At 44.3% G+C, this 22,975-nt stretch overlaps 1 protein-coding gene across 4 annotated transcripts in view; it reads right to left on the bottom strand.

The window, feature by feature from the left end:
- The window catches only part of LOC119853270 (protein LYRIC-like), a 47,327-nt gene extending 30,917 nt beyond the window's left edge, over nt 1-16,410 (bottom strand). For 2 of the 4 annotated variants that reach the window (XM_038396147.2, XM_038396149.2), the window contains exons 1-3: nt 15,475-16,370; nt 4,119-4,178; nt 1,034-1,124 (exon numbers count right to left, since the gene is read on the bottom strand). In XM_038396147.2, coding sequence (XP_038252075.1) covers nt 1,034-1,124; nt 4,119-4,178; nt 15,475-15,696 — 373 coding nt within the window. In that variant the 5' untranslated portion in view covers nt 15,697-16,370. Of the gene's footprint in view, nt 1-1,033; nt 1,125-4,118; nt 4,179-15,474 lie in introns of all 4 variants that reach the window. The other 2 variants (XR_006279732.1, XR_006279733.1) reach the window with 2 other exon arrangements.
- Nucleotides 16,411-22,975: the final 6,565 nt, after the last annotated feature.

The following is a 22,975-nucleotide window of genomic DNA, read 5'->3' as shown; positions in this document are numbered from 1 at the left end:
AATACAATATCAATGTGGCAATGCAAAGGACTCCAACCCAGTGACAGCCACAGTAATCACATTATAATCTTTTAAACCCAGAAAAGCTCAGGATTTGTAATTTTCAAAATGATCTGGGGAAAAGAATACAAGGTATTTTCCAGTGAAATTGTAGCTAACAGACCCTTGCTGGCCTCTGCTGAATCTTCGGGGAGCTCCCACAGTTCCTGTATGCCCTCTGTGCAGATCGGTTTGTACCCACAGGTTTCTACTATACTTTTATCACTCTGGCCATACTGTGATACTGCTCTGAGGACCTCAAGCACAAGCCCAGCAAGAAGCAATGTGGGAGAGAAAAGCATATTGTGTCACTGCTGTGGAGGCCAGAGGGAAATGCAAACATGGCAAGATCCAAAGACAGGATCCTGTTATTCCCCTGGAACTGTGCCTCTGGCAAGAATAAGCACACCCCCTCACCGGCTATTTTGCCATGCTGCCAGCCCCACTTCCAAGAACAGGCCACTGAGGGTATGTCTACACTGCAAAGAAAAACCCTGTGCCAGCTGATTTGGGCTCAGACGGCTCAGACTGTGGGGCTATTCCACTGTAGTGTAGACTTCCAGGCTCGGGCTGGAGCCCAGGCCCTAGGACCCTATGAGATGGGAGGGTCCCAGAACTAGGGCTGCAGCCCAAGCCCAGATGTCTACACTACAATGAAACAGCCCCACAGCCTGAGCCCCACGAGCCTGAGTCAATTGGCACACACAGGCCAACCGTGGGTGTCTACTTGCAGTGCAGACATACCCTTAGGGAAGCTGTGGCCTGAAAGAGATGTGGTTAGCAGAGCTACAATCCCCTTCTCTGTGGTCACCGGTGGGAAGGGAGGGGTTAGTCCAAAGACATCTGTCAAACTTGCAATTCGTTCATAATGTTATTATTTTAAATACCAACTACCAAACAGCACCTGTTCTGTCCACTCCTATGAATATGTTTAATCACCATAATTCTCACTTCTTTCTGGCAATACAAATCGGCTAATCCACACATTTATTACCTTCCTCTTCTGGCAATTTGTCTTCTTCAGCAGAGACATGGTCTTTTGATGCCCCCTTTTCTGAGCACTGGGTCTTCTTCTTTTTCTTAGACTACAAAAAAAATACACACACACACACACACATAAATATATATAAATTTCTCAGCTAGAGGCTTATTAGAGAGAAGAGAGGATGAGACTGAATGAGGACTAAGGGCCTCGTCCTGCAGTGAGCTCACACAGAGTTCTGTTGAAGTTAGTGGGACTCCACATGGGTGCAGGGGTTTGCCCAGGTACAGCTTATTGTGGGATCGAGGGAATGACCCTATTACAAACTCCAGAGAGTTGAATATTATACCCTCTGTACTACAAAATGGCATTTATCTGCAAAATTAGAAACTGCGCATTCAAATTCAGACACCTGCTGCATATTGATATTTAGCCCTTTTTGTCTTCAAAGCACCTTATAAACGGTAATTATTCCTCAGAACAATGAGATAGGAAATACACACTCTCTACCCTATTTACAGGAAATACACACTATTTACACTGGGAAAACTAAGGCAGAGAAGACCAGGCCACACAAATGCTTAGATAACTACAATAAGTGGTTTGATTTTCAAAGGTACCAAGCACCCATAGTTTCCACAGATTATAATGGGTGTTGTAGGTGCTCAGAATCTCTGAAAAGCAGGCCACTTTCATGTAGGAACCTAAATATGAATTTGTGTTACTAACTTTAGGCTGCAAAGTTTAAACATTTTAGTTTCACTTAGCACCCTCGACTTTTCCAAGCTAGAATACCCACCTCCTCAAACATGCTTCCTATCTTGCCAAGGCCCTGCTCTCATTGAGAAATATGGGAAGGGCAGATTGTCCTAGGCCCCAACATCTGTTCACAACCCCAAGGATAAGAAAGTCAGGCTAAGTGATTTGTCCAGAAATCTCCAGTGTCAGAGCTAGGATTTGAATTCAGGAATTCCTAGCCCCCAGTTCTGTGGTCAGACCACTGAACTATGTCCTTCTTCTTACACTATAACAGAGTAAAAAAACGCATTCACTGTGGTAACATGAGTGAAACAAAGGCAGCAATCTGATTAGCTCAATAAGAATCCCATGCATGCAATAATGGGATAACCACCAAGTAGTATGAAATCTCTAATTCATAACTCACACAAATCCATACAATCATGATAAAAAAAGAGCAGAGGAACAATATGCTTAAAATATTCATTCGAATCAACTGCAAATGAATAAAGAAACAGGAGCTTGTGTTTATTGAGCTGTGCCATCTGTTACAGTGAGAAGCTTTTCAAGCAGTTTCAGCTCAGACTGAAGACACTTTCAACAACTGGGGAGACAAACTGACAGTTTAAAATAGGAATGAAAATAAAGAAATTTCTATTCTGCTTCCAGTTGGCTTTTAAACTTTATTAACCTGGAAGGAGAACAATTTTCTGTTTTATGAACTATGGGTTTGTCTCCTTATTTGTTCAGAGCAGCTTCAACCCAAGCCTTCACTCACTACACAGTAACCTCAAGTGTGCATCCTACCCTGTTGTGTGTTGTTGTTTGTAAAGCATATTGGGAAGATGTCCAAGGTGACTTTCTTTAAGACCGTTTTGAAGTGAAGTCAGGACTACTACATTGGGAGGGTTAATTACACGTTTTTCCAAGTTAAACGTATTGCTGAAAAATTCATGTAAAAATAGGCATTCCATAGTGATCCCTGAAGATTGGGAACATTCTTTGGCTTAACATACATGGGAAATGCACTATTACATCCAAAGAAACTTCATTAAAAGAAGGTAAAATCAAACACTCTAAAGTTAGAAATTGCCAGAATTAAGGTTTAATTCAAGCCCCGTTGTGTGTACACACTGATACATTCTTCATCTACATGATCACATACTACTTATTCCATGGGACTCCTGCCTCATTCAAGTCATCCAAATACTGAGCTGAATACAAAGTTATTAATTTCTTAATGGGCTTTTCTATGGTGCTCATGTGAGCTCTTCACAAACATTAATGAATTTATGAGATTAAGTCATTATTATCCCCATTTTAGCTTGGGAACTGAGGCACAGAGGCTAAAATTGTCAGCAGTTTCCACTAATTTTGGTGAGCAACTTGAAACACATACACGGATTTTTCAGAATACTTAGTATTTTATAGCACTTTTTAATTTCAAAGAACAGCTCCCATTGACCTTAACTGCTGCTGTTAGTGCTCAGCACTTCTGCAAATCAGAAGTGGATAGGGGGCAGGCGCCAGGCTGTTTGGGGAGGCACAGCCTTCCCTACCCAGACCTCCATACAGTTGCGCAACCCTGATGTGGCCTTTGGGCCAAAAAGTTTGCCCACCCCTGCTTTAGAACAAGGACTTGAAATTTGGAAGGGGATTCACTTCAGTAAAAATGAGTTGCCTTTTGCTTTTCCTATGAAAATCTGCCCAAATTTTGCCAATTTATAAACCTCTGAAAATTTCAGTTTGTGCATGCTTACAGACTTGTTAGAGTTAGGCAACTAAGTTTACCAAATATTTGGTCCAAACTGAGCATGCTCCACTTCCCAGTTCCGTTTTATCTGTGACCAGGAAGGGTCAAGCAACCTTAACTATAGGCAGTGCCTACAGTCCTGACTATAATAATAATATGACTGTTCAACAGATTTGCTCAGTTCAGGCCTGATCCAAAGCCCAGTGAAATCAATGGAAAGTCTTGTATTTGGATTAGGCTTTTTAGTTATCATAATTATTGACAACAGTTTTGGAAGGGATATTAAAACTTGTGCTTCTGGGCTTAAACCACTCTGTAAGTATAACACACTTGTGTGGGGAGGCAGATTATCCCATCACTGCCTGAGGAGGTCACACACCTTCCTCTGAAGCATCTGGTGATGGCCACTCCTGGACATGGAATACTGGACTAGATGGACCTTGGGTCTGATCCAGTCTGGCAACTTCTGTGTTCCTAACGGCAATTCTTTAAGTCTTTCAGATAACAGGAACATGTTATCCTTACAAAAATCATAATAGAAAATAAGAACATTCTTAAAACAAATATTTAGAAATACTGTGTAAATTCTGGAACTAATAGTGGTACCTTCAGTAGCTTTTTTTCTCTCATGCTGACAGAGGTTAGAAGCTGACAATTCATTGGAACCTAGAACATGGATATTCAAAAATGTTATATTATGGGGGAAATACATTCCTATAAACACAATGTTGCAATTCTTGTAATACACCTCTATGGGATTCAGTCACATGTGATCAGGCTGAAAGAACACACAGAAATTAACAATAGTCCCAGGCTAGGTCTAGACTAGAGTTTGTGGCCTTGCTGCAACTTAAATTAATTGATTGCCAATTGATTTGAATGAGTTAAAAACCTGTATTAAAGATAGTCTAGAAACTCTACGAACATTTGTCCCAAGACAGAAACATTTGTGGTTTACACTAAAGTATGCCTAGACCAGGATAAAAAGTGTCAGTCAACACATTTTAAAACAGACAGGGTGATTTTATTGTGTATTTTAATGTGTATTAGCTGGTTGAGGTGGACTCTACATTCTGTCTAGACATACTTCTAGGGTAAACCACAAGTGTTTGTGGAACATCTAGATCAGCATATGTTGGCTAACTCAAACTCACTGGCAATAGATTAATTTGAGTTACAAGAAGACTACAAACTCTAGCCAGACATAACTTGAGATAGCAAGCCCCACAGCTCTTTGGGAAGGACAATGCATACTGCCCTTCCTTAGGGTTCTGTCACAGAAGGAAACCTGCAATTTCCACTTGGGGCACTGCAGAACCCCCACCAATGGAAGCTGCAAAAGGAATGCATTGCATTGGCATCTCCCTTAGCTGCTCTGACCATGCCACCCTCCCCTCCCAGTGCTACCCAGGTTTAGGGATGTGCTGGCTCCCTGAAATCCTTCTGGTAAGGGGGAAATTGCTACCATTTTCTACCATCTGCTCCCCCCCCACACACATACACAAATACCCTTCCCAGGTTGACTTTCTCTCCTTCGGGGCCTTGAGCCACAATTTAATCATATATACATTGGAAAACTAAATGATGCTGTTCTAATTATAATTCAGAATCCAATTTAATTCTCCTTATTCAGAATCCCCTGCCCCTCAACCTAAGAAAGGGAAGGGAGATATTGCTATATCATAATTCTGGGGTTACCAAAAGACTCATCTGGAATCCAACAGGACTCTGATTGCACTGCACACACAGTTCCAGAATAAGAATGCATTATTCAATACACAAAATCAATCATTCAATACACAAACCCTGACTGCATTACCTGGGCAGGACAAATGAAATGGGAACATGTTTACTTTTTGAATCGCTCAGTAACGCAATACAATTTCTTTAGATGGGTCATATAAGACCTATTAATGTTACATTAGATTTAATACAGGATCTAGCTGCAGAAATGTCCTGTTACAATAAAATAAACAGAACTTGCAAGACTGAAAACGTCAAACTGCAACCAACACAAAACAAAAGCCCCACCAATAAAAATCAGCATGTCGTGCCAAAAACCCCAGGCAGTAAATAAATAGGGTTGAAAACCTGCTGTGAAAAGGTCTCATTAGGCAATCTTCCTTTGGTCTGAAGGGACACAACCCACAATCTCAGGACTGCAAAGATACAGAGCTCCCTGCCCCCATAATGTACGTTGTTATAATGCCGCAGACCAATGTACTGTGCAGCTCTCTTCACTGAGCAACAATTTGTCGTATAATCTTGAGGAGGGTTTTGAAACATAATCAGGGTCTGAAGCCTTTTCCTCTGAGAACTGGACTGGTGCTCGTTTTTTAGACTCCTTTGTGGCTTTTGTGCAATTATTGATTCAACTTTATTATGTAGCCCAAGGGAGAGGTGCAGGGGACATTTTTACAAGACATGCCATACAACGTGTTTCTGAATGTTCACCCTTCCACCAGGACCAGGACCTCTAAACATGCTCCCATGCACACTCATGTAGCTTATAGTTCTATGTATGGTGGGGAGAGGGTATGTGTGCCAGGTTGCTGCTGACCAGAATATAATACTGGAATACAAACACACTGATGCTGCTTTTCTGGGTCGTCCCCCCCGCAACATTATGTTCCATCTTTAAGAATATCAAATATATTTTAAAAAATACCAGATAATCCAGCTGATACCATCTTCTACAAAGGAGGCTTTTTAAATAGAAAGAAAAGGAGTACTTGTGGCACCTTAGAGACTAACAAATTTATTTATTTGAGCATAAGCTTTCGTTAGCTACAGCTCACTTCATCAGATGCATGAAGTGAGCTGTAGCTCACGAAAGCTTATGCTCAAATAAATTTGTTAGTCTCTAAGGTGCCACAAGTACTCCTTTTCTTTTTGCGGATACAGACTAACATGGCTGCTACTCTGAAACCTTTTTAAATAGAAAATACAATGAATGTAGGTGGGAACATTAAAAGAGCACCTCTAGAACTGGGTCTGTTTCATGAGTAGCTGGTATCTATTTATGACTAGACACCTAAACTGGATTTTTCAGCTATCATCTAAGATATCAGACATGTGACATGTCTCCACCAAACACAGGATTGCCAAACAGGAACCATCCAATATGCCACCTAGTCTGGCATCCTCATCAAGGTTAATTTAGTATGTTAGCTCCTCAGGGCATGAACCATAGGCCCGGATTCCCAGCTTGTGCCCAGTATCCACTGCGCACAACTAAGGGGGGAAAGGGGAAGAGTAAGGAGATGGCTGCAGCTCCATCTTTCTGGACTAATTCTATGCCAAGCCTAGCCACAGTGTAGTTCAGGACTGCTGTAAACTATGCTGTCTGGCTATGACTTCAGTGGGATGTTACACCAGACAAGCATTGTGACCCTACAACAGTATTCTGGTCATGTCCTGTCCCATCCCTGATACCCTATGCTGGAATCTGCATGGTGAGGAGACATAGGAGCTGGCTATGCCAGCTCTTTCGCTAGTTGGGGACTGCACTATGGTGGGGAGAGCCACGAGTTTTCCACCCCCTTTGCCCACCAGGGATCAGATCAAACTAAAAAAATTGGCCCCATATTTTCTTCTGGGTCTTGTACACTGAGCACACTATCAGCACTTAACAAATAATTCTTAATACCTTCAGTGATGGCCAATGCATGTGTTTTAAAGGAAAACACACTTCCCCTATATAATACATCTAAGTATGCTACGTTATCCACAGAGGAAATAACAGCCTAACAACAGCACGTGACTAACCTGTGCTCTGAAACAAAAGTACAGAGTACCCTTATCTTTATGATCTACTCCTGGGGATAAAAATATTGTAAGTATATCAGAAGCAGAAAGCATGCTAAACAACCAGTGGGGCCACTGGATGTTCGAGATGCTAAAGGAGTACTCAAAGAGGATAAGGCCATTGCAGAGAACCTAAATCAATTCTTTGCATTGGTCTTTACAGCTGAGGATGTGATGGAGATTCCCCAACCTGAGCCATTCTTTTTAGGTGACAAATCTGAGGAACTGTCCCAGATAGAGGTGTCATTAGAGGAGGTGATGGAACAAACTGAAAAATTAAACAGTAATAAGTCCACTGGGCCAGATGGTATTCTCCCAAAAGTTCTGAAGGAACTCAAATATGAAATTGTAGAGCTACTAAGTGTGGTATGTAACCTATCATTTAAATCAGCTTCTGTACCAGATGACTGGAGGATAGCTAATGTGATGCCAATTTTTTAAAAGGGGCTCCAGAGGCAATCCTAGCAATTACAGGCTGGTACGCCTAATTTCAGTACTGGGCAAATTGGTTGAAACTATAGTAAAGAACAGAATTATCAGACACATAAACACTATTTGTTGGGGATGAGTCAACATGTTTTTTGTAAAGGGAAATTATGCTCAACAATCCACTAGAATTCCTTGAGGGCATCAACAAGCATGTGGACCAAGGGGGATCCAGTGGATATAATGTAGTTAGATTTTCAAAAAGCCTTTGATAAGGTCCCTCGCCAAAAGCTCTAGCAAAGTAAGATATCATGGGATAAGAGGGAAGGTCCTCTCATGGATCAGTAACCGGTTAAAAGATAGGAAATAAAGGGTAGGAATAAATAGTCAGTTTTCAGAATGGAGAGAAGTAAATAGTGGTGTCCCCCAGGGTATGTATTGGGACCAGTACTGTTCAACATATTCATAAATGATCTGGAAAAAGGGGTAAACAGAGAGATGGCAAAATTTGCAGATGATACAAAACTACTCAAGACAGTTAAGTCCAAAGCAGATTGCAAAGAGTTACAAAGGGAGCTCACAAAACTGGGTGACTGGGCAACAAAATGGCAAATTAATTGCAATGTTAATAAATGCAAAGTAATGCATATTGGAAAACATAATTCCAACTATACATATAAAATGATGGGGTCTAAATTAGCTGTTACCACTCAAGAAAGAGATCTTGGAGTCACTGTGGATAGATCTCTGAAAACATCCACTCAATGTGCAGCAACTGTCAAAAAAGCTAACAGAATGTTGGGAATCATTAAAAAAGGGATAATAAGACAGAAAATATCATATTGCCTCTTCATAAATCTATGGTACACCCACCTCTTGAATACTGCATGCAGATATAGTCGCCTATGTCAAAAAAGATCTATTGGAATTGGAAAAGGTTCAGAAAAGGGCAACAAACATGATAACGAGTATGGAACAGCTTCCATGTGAGAGAGATTTCAAAAATTAGGGCTGTTCAGCTTGGAAAAGAGATGACTAAAGGGGGATCCGACAGAGGTCTATAAAATCATGACTGGTGTGGAGAAAGTAAATAAGGATGTGTTATTTACTCCTTCTCATAACTTAAGGACACAGGGTCACCAAATGAAATTAACAGACAGCAGGTTTAAAACAAACAAAAGGAAGTATTTTTTTCACACAACACACAGTCAACCTGTGGGACTCTTTGCCAGAGGATATTGTAAAGGCCAAGATTATAACAGGGTTCAAAAAAGAACTAGATTAGTTCCTGGAGGATAGGTCCATCAATGGCTATTAGCCAGGGATGGTGTTCTGAGCCTCTGTTTGCCAGAAGCTGGGAATGGGTGACGATGTGGATCACTTGAAGGTTACCTGTTCTGTTCATTCCCTCTGAAGCACCTGGCACTGTCCACTGTCAGAAGACAGGATACTGGGCTAGATGGATCTTTGGTCTGACACTGTATGGCTGTTCTTATGTTTATGTTCTTATGAATTCTGTGTCACTGCACACGTGCAGAATTCATGTGCCATGCAGAAATTTTTTTTTCAGCAGAAAATACATTCAGCCAAGAGATGCTGCAGTTACACCTTTCACCCACCAGAGGCCGATGTGGCACCAGAACAGAAAGCAGCTCTTTTCGGGTGAGATGGGACCCCACACCTCCCCACACCGAAACTTCCTCCCAGAGCTGCACCCCACACCCTCTTCCGCACCCAAACCCACTCCCAGAGCCTGCATCCCACACCCAAACTCCCTCTCAGAACCCGCACCCCCTCTCGCACCCAACTCCCTGCCCCAGCCTGGTGAAAGTGAGTGAGGGTGGGGGACAGCGAGTGACAGAGGGAGGGGCCTCAGAGAAGGGTGGGACAGGGGTGTGTTCTCAGGGAAGGGGCGGGGCAGGGGGTGGGGCAAGGGTCTTTGGGTTTGCACAATTAGACAGTTGGCAACCCTACCAGGCGGGGCATGTGGAAGCCCTGACTGTCGCGGAAGAGTGCGCCCAGCAACACAGCAGGCAGCAAATGTCAGGCAGACCGTGTCTGCGCAGGCGCGACTTGTGTGTGGTGGGAGGGCCATTGGCTATTCTGACCTGGGGCCCGGTATTGCTGTCACCGGGCCTGTTTCCATGCATCTGGAGTAGAAGTGGGTCATCCCACCAGCTTATAAAGATACTTCTGAAAAGCAAATATTTGCTTTACGGAATGCACCAGATTGCACATATTTAAAAAAATGCCCCAAGGGCGAGGATAACAATAGATTTCCCAACAAAAGCGCCTCTTTGAACTGACCGTTTTGAAGATTGATCCAGAGAATTTTAAATTAATAAAACCAACCACAACCTAGTTCAGCCCTGATGATTCTTGGCACTTCTTGTTGCTGTTTCGTAAAAGACTCTTTATTAGGGAAAGGAAGAGGCTGTGGGGAAAGAGACTGATCTCTCCATCACCACTCATGGTAAGTTATAAATTGTGACAACTACAAAGTCACAGCGCAACTTCCACAAGGCTTAATTTTTGTTCATATAATTATGCTGATGGCTTTAAGAAACATGAATGCAGCATTCTCTAATCTGTCTGGAATTACATTTGTACAAAATCTGTATAATGTACTATAGTGAGTGGGTGTAGCCTCCCTCTGAAATTGACAGGGAGGAACCACCATCTGCCCCCGGGTGGGCGGAACCAGGAAGGTCATGCCCACCCCGCTGGAAGCAGAAGGGCAAGACAGGAACAGAAAGTATAAAAGGTGGGCCCTGTGGCTCAGTTATGCTGGAGCTGCTGAGGGAGACAGACACTTCTCCCCTGGTGCCGGAGCAGGACACTGAGAGGACCTCTGCTGCCCTGAGGACTTGCCTGAGCTTCCAGAGCATCCCACCACTCCAGATTACAAGGAGCTACTGGGACTACCATTGGCGGTACATTCCAGGGAGCTGGAAAATGACCCATGGATGCATGTACACCCTGAGGGGAGGGGAGGAAGTAGCCCAGGGACAGCTGACTGTAGTCTGGCTGTGTTGCTGCCTGAAGACAACTCAGCATGTTGCACCTGGATTCCTTGCTGACACAGTCGTGGAACGCTCTGCCACGGTTAGGGCACTGGGATGGGACCTGGTCCCCCTTCCACCTCAGCTCTGAGGTGGCAGCCTCCCCACCCTAAGCCAGGGGGCCTGTGTTAGCCTATTGTCCATCAGAACTAGGACACTAGACTATTCACTGCTCTGCCCTGCCTGAGGGCTGGAACCTTAGACTGTTTGGTGTCCCTCCCTGATTGAAGGCTTGGCTCCCAGACTATTGACTGCTCTAACCTGTCTGAGGGCCAGAGCCCTAAACCATTTGGGGCTCCCCCTTGTTGGAAGGCTTGAGCCCCAGAGCGTTATTACTGCCTAGCCCTGCTCAGAGGGCTTGGGCACCAAAGACTGCTAATTTCCCCTTGTTTCCGACTGCCTTTTGCAGAACGAAACAGTGAGGGGGCATGGCCTCCCTTTGAGACTGACAGGAAGCGATCGCCACGTGCTCTTACATGTACACACTTCAGATGAGCTGAAGGAGAAATTCTGATTTGGTTCTTTTCTTGATGCACAATATTTCTCTTGAAGCTGGTGCTCATGTCACCATATTACTCTGCAGTATGAAAGACAAACAGATGGCCAGAGGGAGTGACATTGTTAGAATCATAATGTGACTCACATTATGGTCACATAGGTTAGAGAGCACAACCACAGGAGCATCACAGCATTGCCACTGATGCTAGAATGGATGAGGCCATGTAGCTGTCTTCAGGGTATGTCTACCCATCAATAAAAGACCAGTGGCATGGCAGCGTCTGGCCCAGGTCAGCTGACTCAGGCTGTGGGGCTATAAAATTGCAGTGAAGGTGTTTGAGCTTGGCGGGTCTCAGAGTCAAGGACTCCAGCCCAAGCCCAAATGTCTACACTGCAATTTTATAGCCCCGCAACTCAGCTGACCCAGGCTCTGAGACTTGGTGCAGCAGGTTTTTTTTAATCACAATGTAGATGTACCCTTAGAAGCCAGGGCAGGATTTTAGGGGAGGAGTGGGAAGTGAACTGGTGGCACTCAGGGTTGTGGCTGGGAGCAGAATGCCAGCAGGGAACAACAGAGGTCAGCAGGGGGCATTGTTGCACTCTCTCTCTCTCTGTGGAGTGCAGTGACAGTCTGAGGCACATGTCATGCACAGCAAGCATGCACTAGCTGAGTTCCCAGTGTATTAATATGGAAGCAGTTAACTGGACCTCTAACTAGCAGGGCACCAGCTAACTGAGCAAATGTAACAACGCAGACTCCCTGGATGGGGGACTATGGCCTGGAAAACACTGGCATGCACACATTCCAAAACTGGAAAAGATAATTAACCACCTTGGGTTTTTTTAAAATTAAAAATCTCAACTTTATCAGCAGAATTACACACTCCAGGATATGCAGATGTTTGGCTGCTGTGATATATCAACACACCTGAGTGCTGGAGGCATTTTGTCTTTAGCCTCATATCTCAGCATGCACCAAAGATGGGGTATTATCATGTAATGTCTGAACACTCTGGCTTATGCTATTTCTTACATCTTGATGTTTCATTATTAATTGTGAAATTCTTTGCTTTTTACAATCTCTGGCACTGTTTTAATATAGTTCTTGATATGCTAATTTCAGTATATTAAAGGTGTTCTGCAATTTCAGCATTAACTACTGAATTCTAAATGATTATCATCATTCAGTTTATATAGGCTTGGAAGGATTAGATTTTTATTGGTAAACGTCAATTTCACCGTATACACACAAACCAACAAAAAAAATACTTCCACCAATAATAATCTAAATTTACAGATAGACAAAGTAAAAAAGATGCTGCTTGAGAATTTATCAGAGTTTTATTTAAGGCTCTTTACTTTGCATATTTTGACAGATCCTGTTGACTACGTGGGTTTTAATGATTATAAAGATTTAACTTAACTTTTTGAATCTCAAAATCTACTGTACTTAAGTAATTAATGTCTAACCATGTCACCCGTTGTCTGACCCCCCCATAACTTCCTACCACTATGAAAATTTAAAGTAAATAAAAATCGGAAAAAATACTTAAAACCCATAATTTTGCACAATTTTGAACATTTAAATTGATAAAAATTAAAAAATGTTTGAAAATAAACATCAAAATTATAAAATCAAATTCTGCCAAGCCTAGTTAATATGTGGTTCTCTGGGTGCACGCTGCACTTTACATACTTATTAGAAAATAAGATCCCTGCTTCAAGGTTTGACATTCCAGATTATACAGATAAGAGTGAAAATGACAAACGACAGTGTGGAGTGGGGAAAAAAGAAAAGGAATGGAGGCAAGCAAACAAAAAGAAAGGGCAGAATATAGTTTAGGTACGAGCACTATTTTTCATTTAATCAAGCATGAGAGGTTTCTTTTCTTCTCAGGTTATTTTTCCTGTTCTCCCTTTCTTCCCCACCCCATCCCTTTTAGGTCCATAATTTGCCACATGTACACTCAGATCAATTTCAATGGGGCTCCCCACAGAGTAAGGTGCTAGTCAACATGAGTACGGTTGGTAGAATCTGACATTTAAGGAGCCAGTGTGAAAGCAAGTACCAATTGCACCAAAAAAAGAGATTAATGATGGAAACCTTAGCTTAGTAACAGCATGTGAGCAAATGTACCGTTTTAATTTACCTTTCCCCCCCCCGTTATTCAGACCTATGAAGTGCCTGCTCAAAAACATGCCTGCCCCTGGGAATAATGTATATCTCTCGTACCACCCCCCTCCAGTCCCAATAGTTAGTGTTTCTGCCAAAATTGTATTTTCATATTATTTACAACCAGATCAAATTTTTCAGCACTGATGATAATAAAAGAATGATACTACTTTGTATAAAAAAGGCCTACACTCCCAGTAACATCACCAGCAGAGTGCACGCTGGAATGACTCATAGAAGCATAAAATCCGCCAGTTTTGAGCTACACTCTGTTGATTTGAAAAAGTTACAAATGTTGAAGTAACATATTTGCAGAAATTTCTTCTCATTCTGTTTACATAGGCAATTACTTTAGGATTACTTCAGTGATATGATCGTTACAAATGCACACATATCTATTAGTTCCTTATATGCGGCCAACGTGCTGTTTTCATTTGCAAAAGAAAAAAAATGCTTGAAAAATAAACTAACCAATTAAAATATAATACAGCCAAGATTCAGCCTGAAGGTAACTTTTATGGCCAAGTAATAAATCCCTGGAAACAAGAGTTATGATGAAAATATTGACATATTTATATCTATTGGCTAAAGCAAAAGATACCACAGAAGTACCATACTAAAAGACAAATTCAGAAAATATGCTATTTTTTTCTCCTATCTCCCTGAATGACGCAGCTAACAGATAATACTAATAGACCAGACTGTTCAAATTATGTTATATCTATTCATTTGTTTTATATACAATGTGCTGTTGTGACAGTTTACATTTTGTTAACATGCTAATGTCTTTACCCAGCTGTTTTCTGTAAGTCCTGAGGGTTTCTGCTTTACACAGTGCCTAATGGAGCAAGCTGCAGTGTCACAACAAACTGCGGCAATGCTGCATCAAAACTCCATCCCATTGTATCAAAACCCGACCATGATGATCAGTATGGATGCAAAACCTCATCTCATTGCAACCAAGATCATTTGGCCATGCTATAGAATGAAGTTTTGATGCAACATGAATAGAAACTTTTAGTGCTTAGGTCCGCCATCCTACTACCGTTGAAGTCAACAGAACTTTTACTATATACTTCAATGCAAACAGGACTCAGCCCTTATTTAGCAATAAATAATAGGTAGATGAACAGTAAGAAAAGCAAGACGATCCCAGAAACCATGGGAAAGGTAGTAACCCTGTCTTGTCCCATAAATTGTTTGGGGGATATAGTTAGTGTATAAAATAAAGGCTCAGGCCCTGATCCTCTGAAGTATGTAGGTGCTTAACTCCTATTGATTTCCATGGGAGATAGGTACCTAAATACCTTTGAGACCTGCATCTCAGTCCTGCTCATAATACCTAATTAAGCAGTTCCACTAACTCTTATGTTTGTGAATAGAGATTACCCTATGAATTAGGGTGCAGAGTCTAGCTCTGACATTGGACTATGTATCTTTATCGGGAAGAAAGTAGGACAGTTCTTTCTAAACACACACTTTGAGGGGTGGGATCTGACAGCTGGCCTGCCAGTGAGGGTGATACCCTATGGTGGAAGGTGGGATTGGATGTGGGGAAAGGATAGGATGGGATGGGCCCCAGGCCTGGATTGTAATGGGGGAAAGAGAAGGATCCCACACTCCTGTGCAGGGAATTATGCTAAGAGGGAACCTTGTGCTTTAGATGGATAGGGCCCCCTGTGCAGGGGACTGGGTTGGGAGATCAAATGACTGTATGAGTCCCCAGTAGAGGGGATGGGAGATTCACTACTGGGATCCCCTTGTGGAGAGGAGGGAGATGGGGGGGCAGCTCTGTTGGGGGTAGTGTGGGAGGGGCTGGGTCCCCTGGAGAGGGGAGTGGGAGAGAGGAATCCTGTGCTGAGAGTAGGCTGGGCCACCTGCAGTGGGGACTAGGATGGAGGGACCCTGTGTTAGGGGTTGGGTTGGTAGGAACGGGCAGACCCCCTGTGCAAGGGTTAGGGATGGGGGTAGGATAGGAGAAAGGGCTGGTCCTTACCTTTGCCTCGTGGCTCTGCCTCGCCCTTTGCTCCAGCTGCCCAGCTATCCCGTTCTGGGTCCGCGGGGCCCGCGCTGGCAGCCGTCCGGCCTCGTAGCTGGCGGCCCCAGCGCCACCCTCCTCGCCCGCCGCGCTGCGCTGGGGGCCCGGCCGCGCCCGGCCCCAGCGCCGGAGCATCCCCCACAGGACAAGCAGCGCCACGGCCCCTCCCAGCAGCAGCATGGGCCAGAGGGAAGCGAGCACTTGCGCCTGCAGCAGGGCCAGCCGCTCCGAGAGCTGCGGCCCCGGAGCCACCAGCTCGCCGGCTCCCAGGGCCAGCCGCACCGCCGGCTCCAGCCTGGCTGCACCGGGCGGGCCCCTCTGGACGCCGCAGGCTGGGTTCTAGAGCTGCCCGCTGCCCCAGCAGAGATCGGGTCCTGGCGCGGTCTAAAGCGGCTCAGCGCCGACCGCTACAACTCGGCTCCACCTGCCGCGGAGGCTCTAAACCTCGGGGCTTTTCCGGCTGGGTTCTAGAGCGGCTCCCGGCGCCTTCTAGAACGAAGCGGGAGTGGCGCCTGCCTTCTAGAGCGCACTGCGCCGGGTTCTAGCACTGCTTCCCCCAGCGCGGGGCGGAGGGGCGCCACTTGGATGCGAGTCGGCCGATTTCCAGCACCGCACATGGAGCTGGAGCAGCGGGAACCCTCGCTGTCGCCCCCCTCCCCCGCGCTCAGAACGCACTGGGCCGGGTTCCAGAACCCCCTGCGAGCTCCAGCGGGGTTCTAGAGCGGCAAGTGCCGCCGTAATGGCAGCCCAGATCGCAGGACCCAGCTGCCCGCTCTCCCCCTGCCCTAGAGCGCACTGCGTGGAAAGTTGGTGGCGGAGCCCCAGGAGCGGCAATAAACAGACTCAGGCTAATCACGCTGGGGAAAGTCTCTGAGCCAGGCTAGCGGGGAACTGATCCGGGGTTGGGGGGATACGTATCTGATTACAAGAGTCTGATGGCAAACGCTTTACGGTGGCCATTACAGACCAGAAATGTTTTTGCAGCGAGTTTAGGTTAGACATGCTGGTTTATGTTGCTGCAAATGGTTCCAACGCGGAGAGGGATGTTCTGCAGGGCACACCCTGTCTACTGTGTTAGGCTGTATGTAAAAGCCCACATGGTGAGAGAGAAAGATATAATGGGGTAATTGTGATTAATGTGTTTCAAAATGTGGATTCATCTACAGGGAGAGCACTGATTAAATGACCCCACTGAAAATCCAAATGTCAGGTTTATAGGCTCCTCACTGTGCAGGGCATATTTTCTGACTAGGGATAGGAATCAAAGAAAGAATCAAGTGATCAGCTCAGTCGCTGATGTAATTTAATTCAAGTCAGTGGAATTACATGCAGCAGGGATGAATTTGATCTGAAATGTATATTCTAGAATTAAATGCACCATAATGAGTTTTTAAAAAATAATTATACAGTTTTGTCTAGAACAGTAGTTCTCAAATTTTTCGTTAGTGCAGACCACATCATAATATAGAATGTCTCATGCATGTACCTCCCCTCCTAAACACAGCTGTATAGAGACCACTTTTGCTATAATTCACAACTGAATAACATCTCTGTGGCAGTTACAACAATTGCATATCCATGTAAAATGTGTGTTGTGTTTCTCTCCAGGGCAGATAATTTAACAGCCTATTACAGCTAATAGCTAATGGCATTACTCCTTTAGCTCAAGCAGTGCAGGTCTCTGTGCTGGTGATGAAGATCTTAGGTTTGAACCCATGGTGGGTTGTTACATTTAGAAAGAGAAGTAATGTCCTAAAAGTATCTTATATATTTTTAGCTGCTTTTAATGTGACTTTCCAGGTGGAGATAAAATGGATTATCATCATGGAACCAGCTACCTCTTCATGAACCACGGCCCATAGCTTGAGAAACTCTAGTCTGAGGGCTGGTCTACACTAGAAATTTAGATCAACTCAGCTACATCACTCAGGGGTGTGCAAAATCCACACCCCTGAGCGTCATAGTTAAGTCAACCTAAGTCCCAATGTAGACAATCCTCACTTGATGAAAGAATTCTTCCTTCGATGTAGCTGCCACTTCTCGAGAAGGTGGATTTACTATGATGGGCGATGGGAGAACCCCTTCGGTCCTGTAGTGTCTACAATAAAGTGCTGCAGGGGTGCAGCTTAGCTTTAGAAGCAAGGAAGAAGCTATGTGCTACTGCCACTGCAGCCTTCCTGATAATGTCAGAATACAATAGCCAAGACAAGGAATTATTTGTGTGATTCTTACTAAATCACTTCCCACCTCAAAACACTGAATCACACTGATCCTAGGTTTAAGTCCACTGATGTCTATAGCTGGGGTTCTCAACCTTTTTCTTTCACAGTCCTGTCCTCCCCTCCCCCTTCCCCCCCACATGATATAGAAACTCCACAGCCAACCTGTTCCACAACTGGTTTTCTGCATATAAAAGCCAGGACTGGCGTTAGGGAGTAGCAAGCAGGGCAATTGCCTGGGTCACCACACCACAGGGCCCCCAAAAAGCTAAGTTGCTCAGGCTTTGGCTTCAGCCCCAGGTAGCGGGGCTCTGGGCCTTGGGCTTCAGCCCCACGTGGTGGAGCTTTGGCTTTCTGCCCTGGGCCCCAGCAAGTCTAACGCTGGCCCAGCTTGGCAGACCCCCTGAAACCTGCACTCCCCGGGTGCCCCTGACCCCTGGTTGAGAACCACTGGTCTATGGAATGCAAACAAATTTTCCCACTTGATTCATATTGCTCTGTTTCATTCCACATTGCCCCCCTTATTTTGTGTTGCTTCTAACATAGGTGTTCTCTCAGTTAACAAAGTGCTTACACCCAAGCTTCTTGGAGTCTTTACAAAGCTTAGAGGTGGAATTAATATTTGCCTCAGAGATAAAGACCTATTTTCAAATATTCTTCTAACAGAATAATATGCTAACAGAAAAATACCAATATGGCCACTGAAGAGTACCTTCTCCAGCCTCTCCCACACCATCCCCACTGTGTTATGGCCTGCGGAGAAGGAAGCAACAAGTCTCACTGCCAAGCAAAAAATATGCTGCACTCACCACAACAGGAACAAGTGGGCAGTAAATGCAGAGAAACACTCACAGGGAATTCCTCCACCAGTCACAGGCAGCTTGAGAGGTTTGTCTCCATCAGACTTCCGCAGCATGGATCAGAGGCTTTAGCCACACAAAACAGGCTGAAATAATGTATGTTACATCACATCCCTATAACACAACTCAGTATGTTAGCAGTGTGAGCCAGCCTCGTCAGACAGCAATGAAAAGACTTGCACGAGTAGTGCCCCCTCCTAAAGTCTTTATTCACAGGTGTTAGGGGGTTCTAAATTGTAGCTGATGCAAAGCTGAATAAAAGGTTTTTACATAAAGGGAAAAACAAAAAGCCCTGCTTGTATCAAAAGCCAGTCCAGCCTTTCAGCTAGTCAGAAACAAAGCCCCATCCTCTGAAGCACCCCATGCTGGGTTATTTTTAATCAACACAAAGGTTCCCAGAAAACCTAATATATCCAACTAGTTGAGAAATGCAAACCAAGGATCCTGTGCTGCCAAGAATTACGCATTGCATAACTTTACATAGTGCTAATTCTTCCATTGGTTCCATTGGTACTACTCACAGTAAATGAAGTTAAGCATGTGCATCACTCTTTGCAAGATTAGGACCCAAATGGCTCTGGCAAAACTCCTTTTGATTCCAGTGGAGTTGCTCTATGGATGAAGGGCAGCCTAAAAAGAAAAGAAATGTCTTTCCGTAGCTGGACTGTTCTGAATGGGACAGCATCTTTCTAGAAACGAGCAAGGGAGGAAATGAACAATATTGTAAGCTCTTTGTGGCAGCAACCATGGCTCTGTATGTGTTTACAGTAACTGGCGCAATGTGTTTGTGTGGATCCTCACTGAGGCTTATGGCACTACTGCAAAATAAATATTAAATAAAGATGATTTATATAACGAGTGGTATGAAAAGACAAGGTTGTAATAAAGGTCTGACAAACAGGAATGCTGTGGGAGAATGATCTTTATTTCCTGACACCAGTCTGTGCTTGGCCGGGATCAATATCCACTAACTCCTGCCATTGCCTGGTTCTATACCAACCTGTGCCAAAGACTTCCTGAGGGAACATAGGTAGGTCAGTTAGACACCTAAATCCATGAGTAGGCACCTAAATAAAAACAACCTGATTGTCAGAAGTGTTGTGCTCCCATTGAAGTCAATCGTTAAAGTTAGGTGCCTAACTTTTGGGTGCTTATGTTCATTTTAATTTCTCTAGTTGTAAAATGGAGATATATTTCTTCTTTTCTCCTTCCCCATGAATGACAGTCCATACCTTAAATTATAAATGTAATTTGTTTCTGCCCTTCCAGGCATGGCTGCTTTTGCTAGTAATACACAGACTGAAAAGATCATTTTAGGGACCACTATTGCCGATTCTTTGTGGTCCGAGAAGTTGCTATTCTGCTCCATTCGCTCTTGATTTTTTTTTCAACATAGGCAGCCTATGAGCCTGCTCACCACAGAGAGCCCTCGTGCTCTGATTCTGAGGAATTAAGCTCTCATCAGTTTATAACTTTACTAAAGTAGGCCCCAGTCCACCAAAGCACTTAATCACGTTACATCTTAAGCATGTAAATAATCTGATTGACAAAGATAAGCACATGTTTACGTGCATTGCTGGATTGGGGCTGTACTTGCTAGTTATTTAACAGTGGAGGTTTCAGTTTCAGGAACTGGTCTATTAAATACATACAAATTATCATTGATGTCATATGTGAAATCTGGAATCTTTTGACAAATTTGGGGAAAATGCCCTTTTGAATTATGACATAACCTTCCAACTCCGAAGAGTCTAGGAGGAGCTTATTGCTGGTCAAGTTTGTAGATGAAATTCAAGAATCCATAGGTAGTACCTCAGGCTTGTTGCAAATCTAATATCATTATCTTTCCAGTAAAATATGGAGCAACTTTCCACACCTAATAATCAGAAAGTGTTTGGACATGACTGTGTATATATTCAGAATTAGTTACTAGAGCTTTTTGAATTTTTTTTTTTGCTTAGTTGTTTTTAATGCAACTTCAGTGAAATTGAAATGTTTCCTAGAACAATTTGATTTTTGACAACATTTTTTATTTTTTAATGAAAATATTCAAAATGCAACAAAAATTAAAATTGTGTTTTGTTTCAAATTGAAATGTTAATGTTTTGGTAAAATAAAGGAAAAATTGCAATTGTTTCAAACAGAAATTTTCATTTTGTGTTGGCTTTTGAAAATCAAAAATTTCAGCACAAAATGTGAAGCAAAATAGTTTTGTTCAACATTTTTGCAATAATAAAATTGAACTTTTTGACCAGCTCTACTAACTATTGACTCACTGAGGCACCTATTGAAGCCAATGGAATTTTACAGTATTAAGATACTGAGTATTTGTACCCCTGATATAGCTTGCTGAGCAGAGGGTAGTCAACAGTAACTAATTAAGGGACAGGAAAAAACCGTGGCAGAGATGTAATCAGGAAGCTTTCAGACTGACACAGCAGACAAACCTGTTTGTAATTACTTAGCACTTTTAAATCTCCTTCTCTGGGTTGATAAACTAGGATATATCTTAGAGATACTCGCAAAAAGGAGTACTTGTGGTACCTTAGAGACTAACAAATTTATTAGAGCATAAGCTTTCGTGAGCTACAGCTCACTTCATCGGATGCTCACGAAAGCTTATGCTCTAATAAATTTGTTAGTCTCTAAGGTGCCACAAGTACTCCTTTTCTTTTTGTGAATACAGACTAACACGGCTGCTACTCTGAAACCTTAGAGATACTGGAGCTGAAGCAAGAAAGGCAGGTTTGATTAACAACATAGCTGCTCTGAAAGCCTTTGGTAAGATGAGAAAAGGCACAAGAACAAATATTTCTGAGAATGTTTAGAACAGACTGTACAATTAAAGTTGCAGGGCCTGATTCTCCACTCATACTGGTGTGAATCAGGAATAAATGGAAACTGATTAACTTAACACCACACAGGTGTCAAACAGGTTTAAGTGAAAGGAGAATTAAAATTTTCTCTAAACCACTTAGCCAATTTTCTTCCATCTTTCCTAGAATATTCTCCTCTGGCCAGAGTCTAAGCACAAGAATCTTCAGCTGCAGGGGAATGGCACTGGATGGCAAAACTACCACTGAGAGAACTACCACTGGAAGCAGGACTGAGCTCCAAATGAGCCCTCATCCGTGACGGAAAATACAAAATAGGGCTTAAAATGGAATATGGGTGATTTAGGGCCTGACCCAAAGCTCACTGAAATCAATGGGAGTGAAAATAAGGGAGCAAACTGATGGGCTGATGAAAAGTCCACAGATTTGTTTAACTACACTGGTCAGAATGTGGGAGCCTTAATACTCTCCCTACCCATGTACTCATGAAAGAGCCTAATGTAACCCACATGCCTAATAGCGAGATATCTCTTTAAGACACCTATTGGCAGGGCCAGATTAACCTTTTGTGGGCCCCAATGGGGGCAATGGAGCATGGCATGGGGAGGTCAGTCCTCAGAGTGAAGGGCAGTCCAGGGGCAATGGGCCATGGCATGGCAGGGGCAGCCCTGCTCCACTCAGCCCAGCACGAAGGCACTGTTTACAAACTGGCAGTTGCCAGACGTACACTGGCCCGACCGGCCCTGTGCTGCCAGTGTGCCCCTTCCCCACTTCTGCCACGCCACACAGCCCCCCCGCTCAACACCCCCGATTCCCTATGCCCAGTGCCCCAGCCCTACCATGCCCAGTGCCCGCCCCAAAGATCCTCCCCACAAATGCACAGCGCTCTGCACGCCACCACACCTTTCCAGCACCCCCCCATAGCCCCACCACAACTGCCCAGTACCCCCCAACTACACAGCGCCCCATACAGACCCCCCACTAGTGCCCCAACACACGCAGATCTCCCTCATCCCCACTGCTCTGCCCCACCACAACTACACAGCACCCCACACAGACCCCCCACTGCCTAGCACCCAAAAACACACAAATCTCTCCCACTGCCCTGTGACCCTTCCCACTCACAGCCCAGCACCCCCCCCCCACATACCACCAAAGACCCACTCCCTCACGTCCTGCCCCTGGCTTCACTCACTGGTCCTGCTGAGCCAGCACAGAGCAGTGATGCCCCTTCCCAGCACAGTGCTAGGGGCAGGACAGCTGAAGCTCAGGAGCACAGAGTGGCCGCAACCCTGTCCCCCGGAGCCCCACCCAGCCCTGCCCACCTGGCCTGGGTGGTGCCCGTGGTGGAGAGGAGGCTTTTTTTTGCAGAGGTGGGGGGAGCCGCTGATTTCCCCAGCTCACCACTTCTGCAGAGCGGCAGGGAGAGGGGGGCCTCGCCCCCAGAGCCTGAAGTGGACGGTCACAGGCCCGGAGGCTCGGAGCGGCAGTGGCTGAGGCCTCCTCTCCGGCCCCATCACGGGCAGGCAGCCGCCGAGAGGAGTGA

Source organism: Dermochelys coriacea, chromosome 3 (genome assembly GCF_009764565.3).
Source record: "Dermochelys coriacea isolate rDerCor1 chromosome 3, rDerCor1.pri.v4, whole genome shotgun sequence".
NCBI lineage: Eukaryota > Metazoa > Chordata > Testudines > Dermochelyidae > Dermochelys > Dermochelys coriacea.
This window is presented reverse-complemented; position numbering and strand designations above follow the sequence as displayed.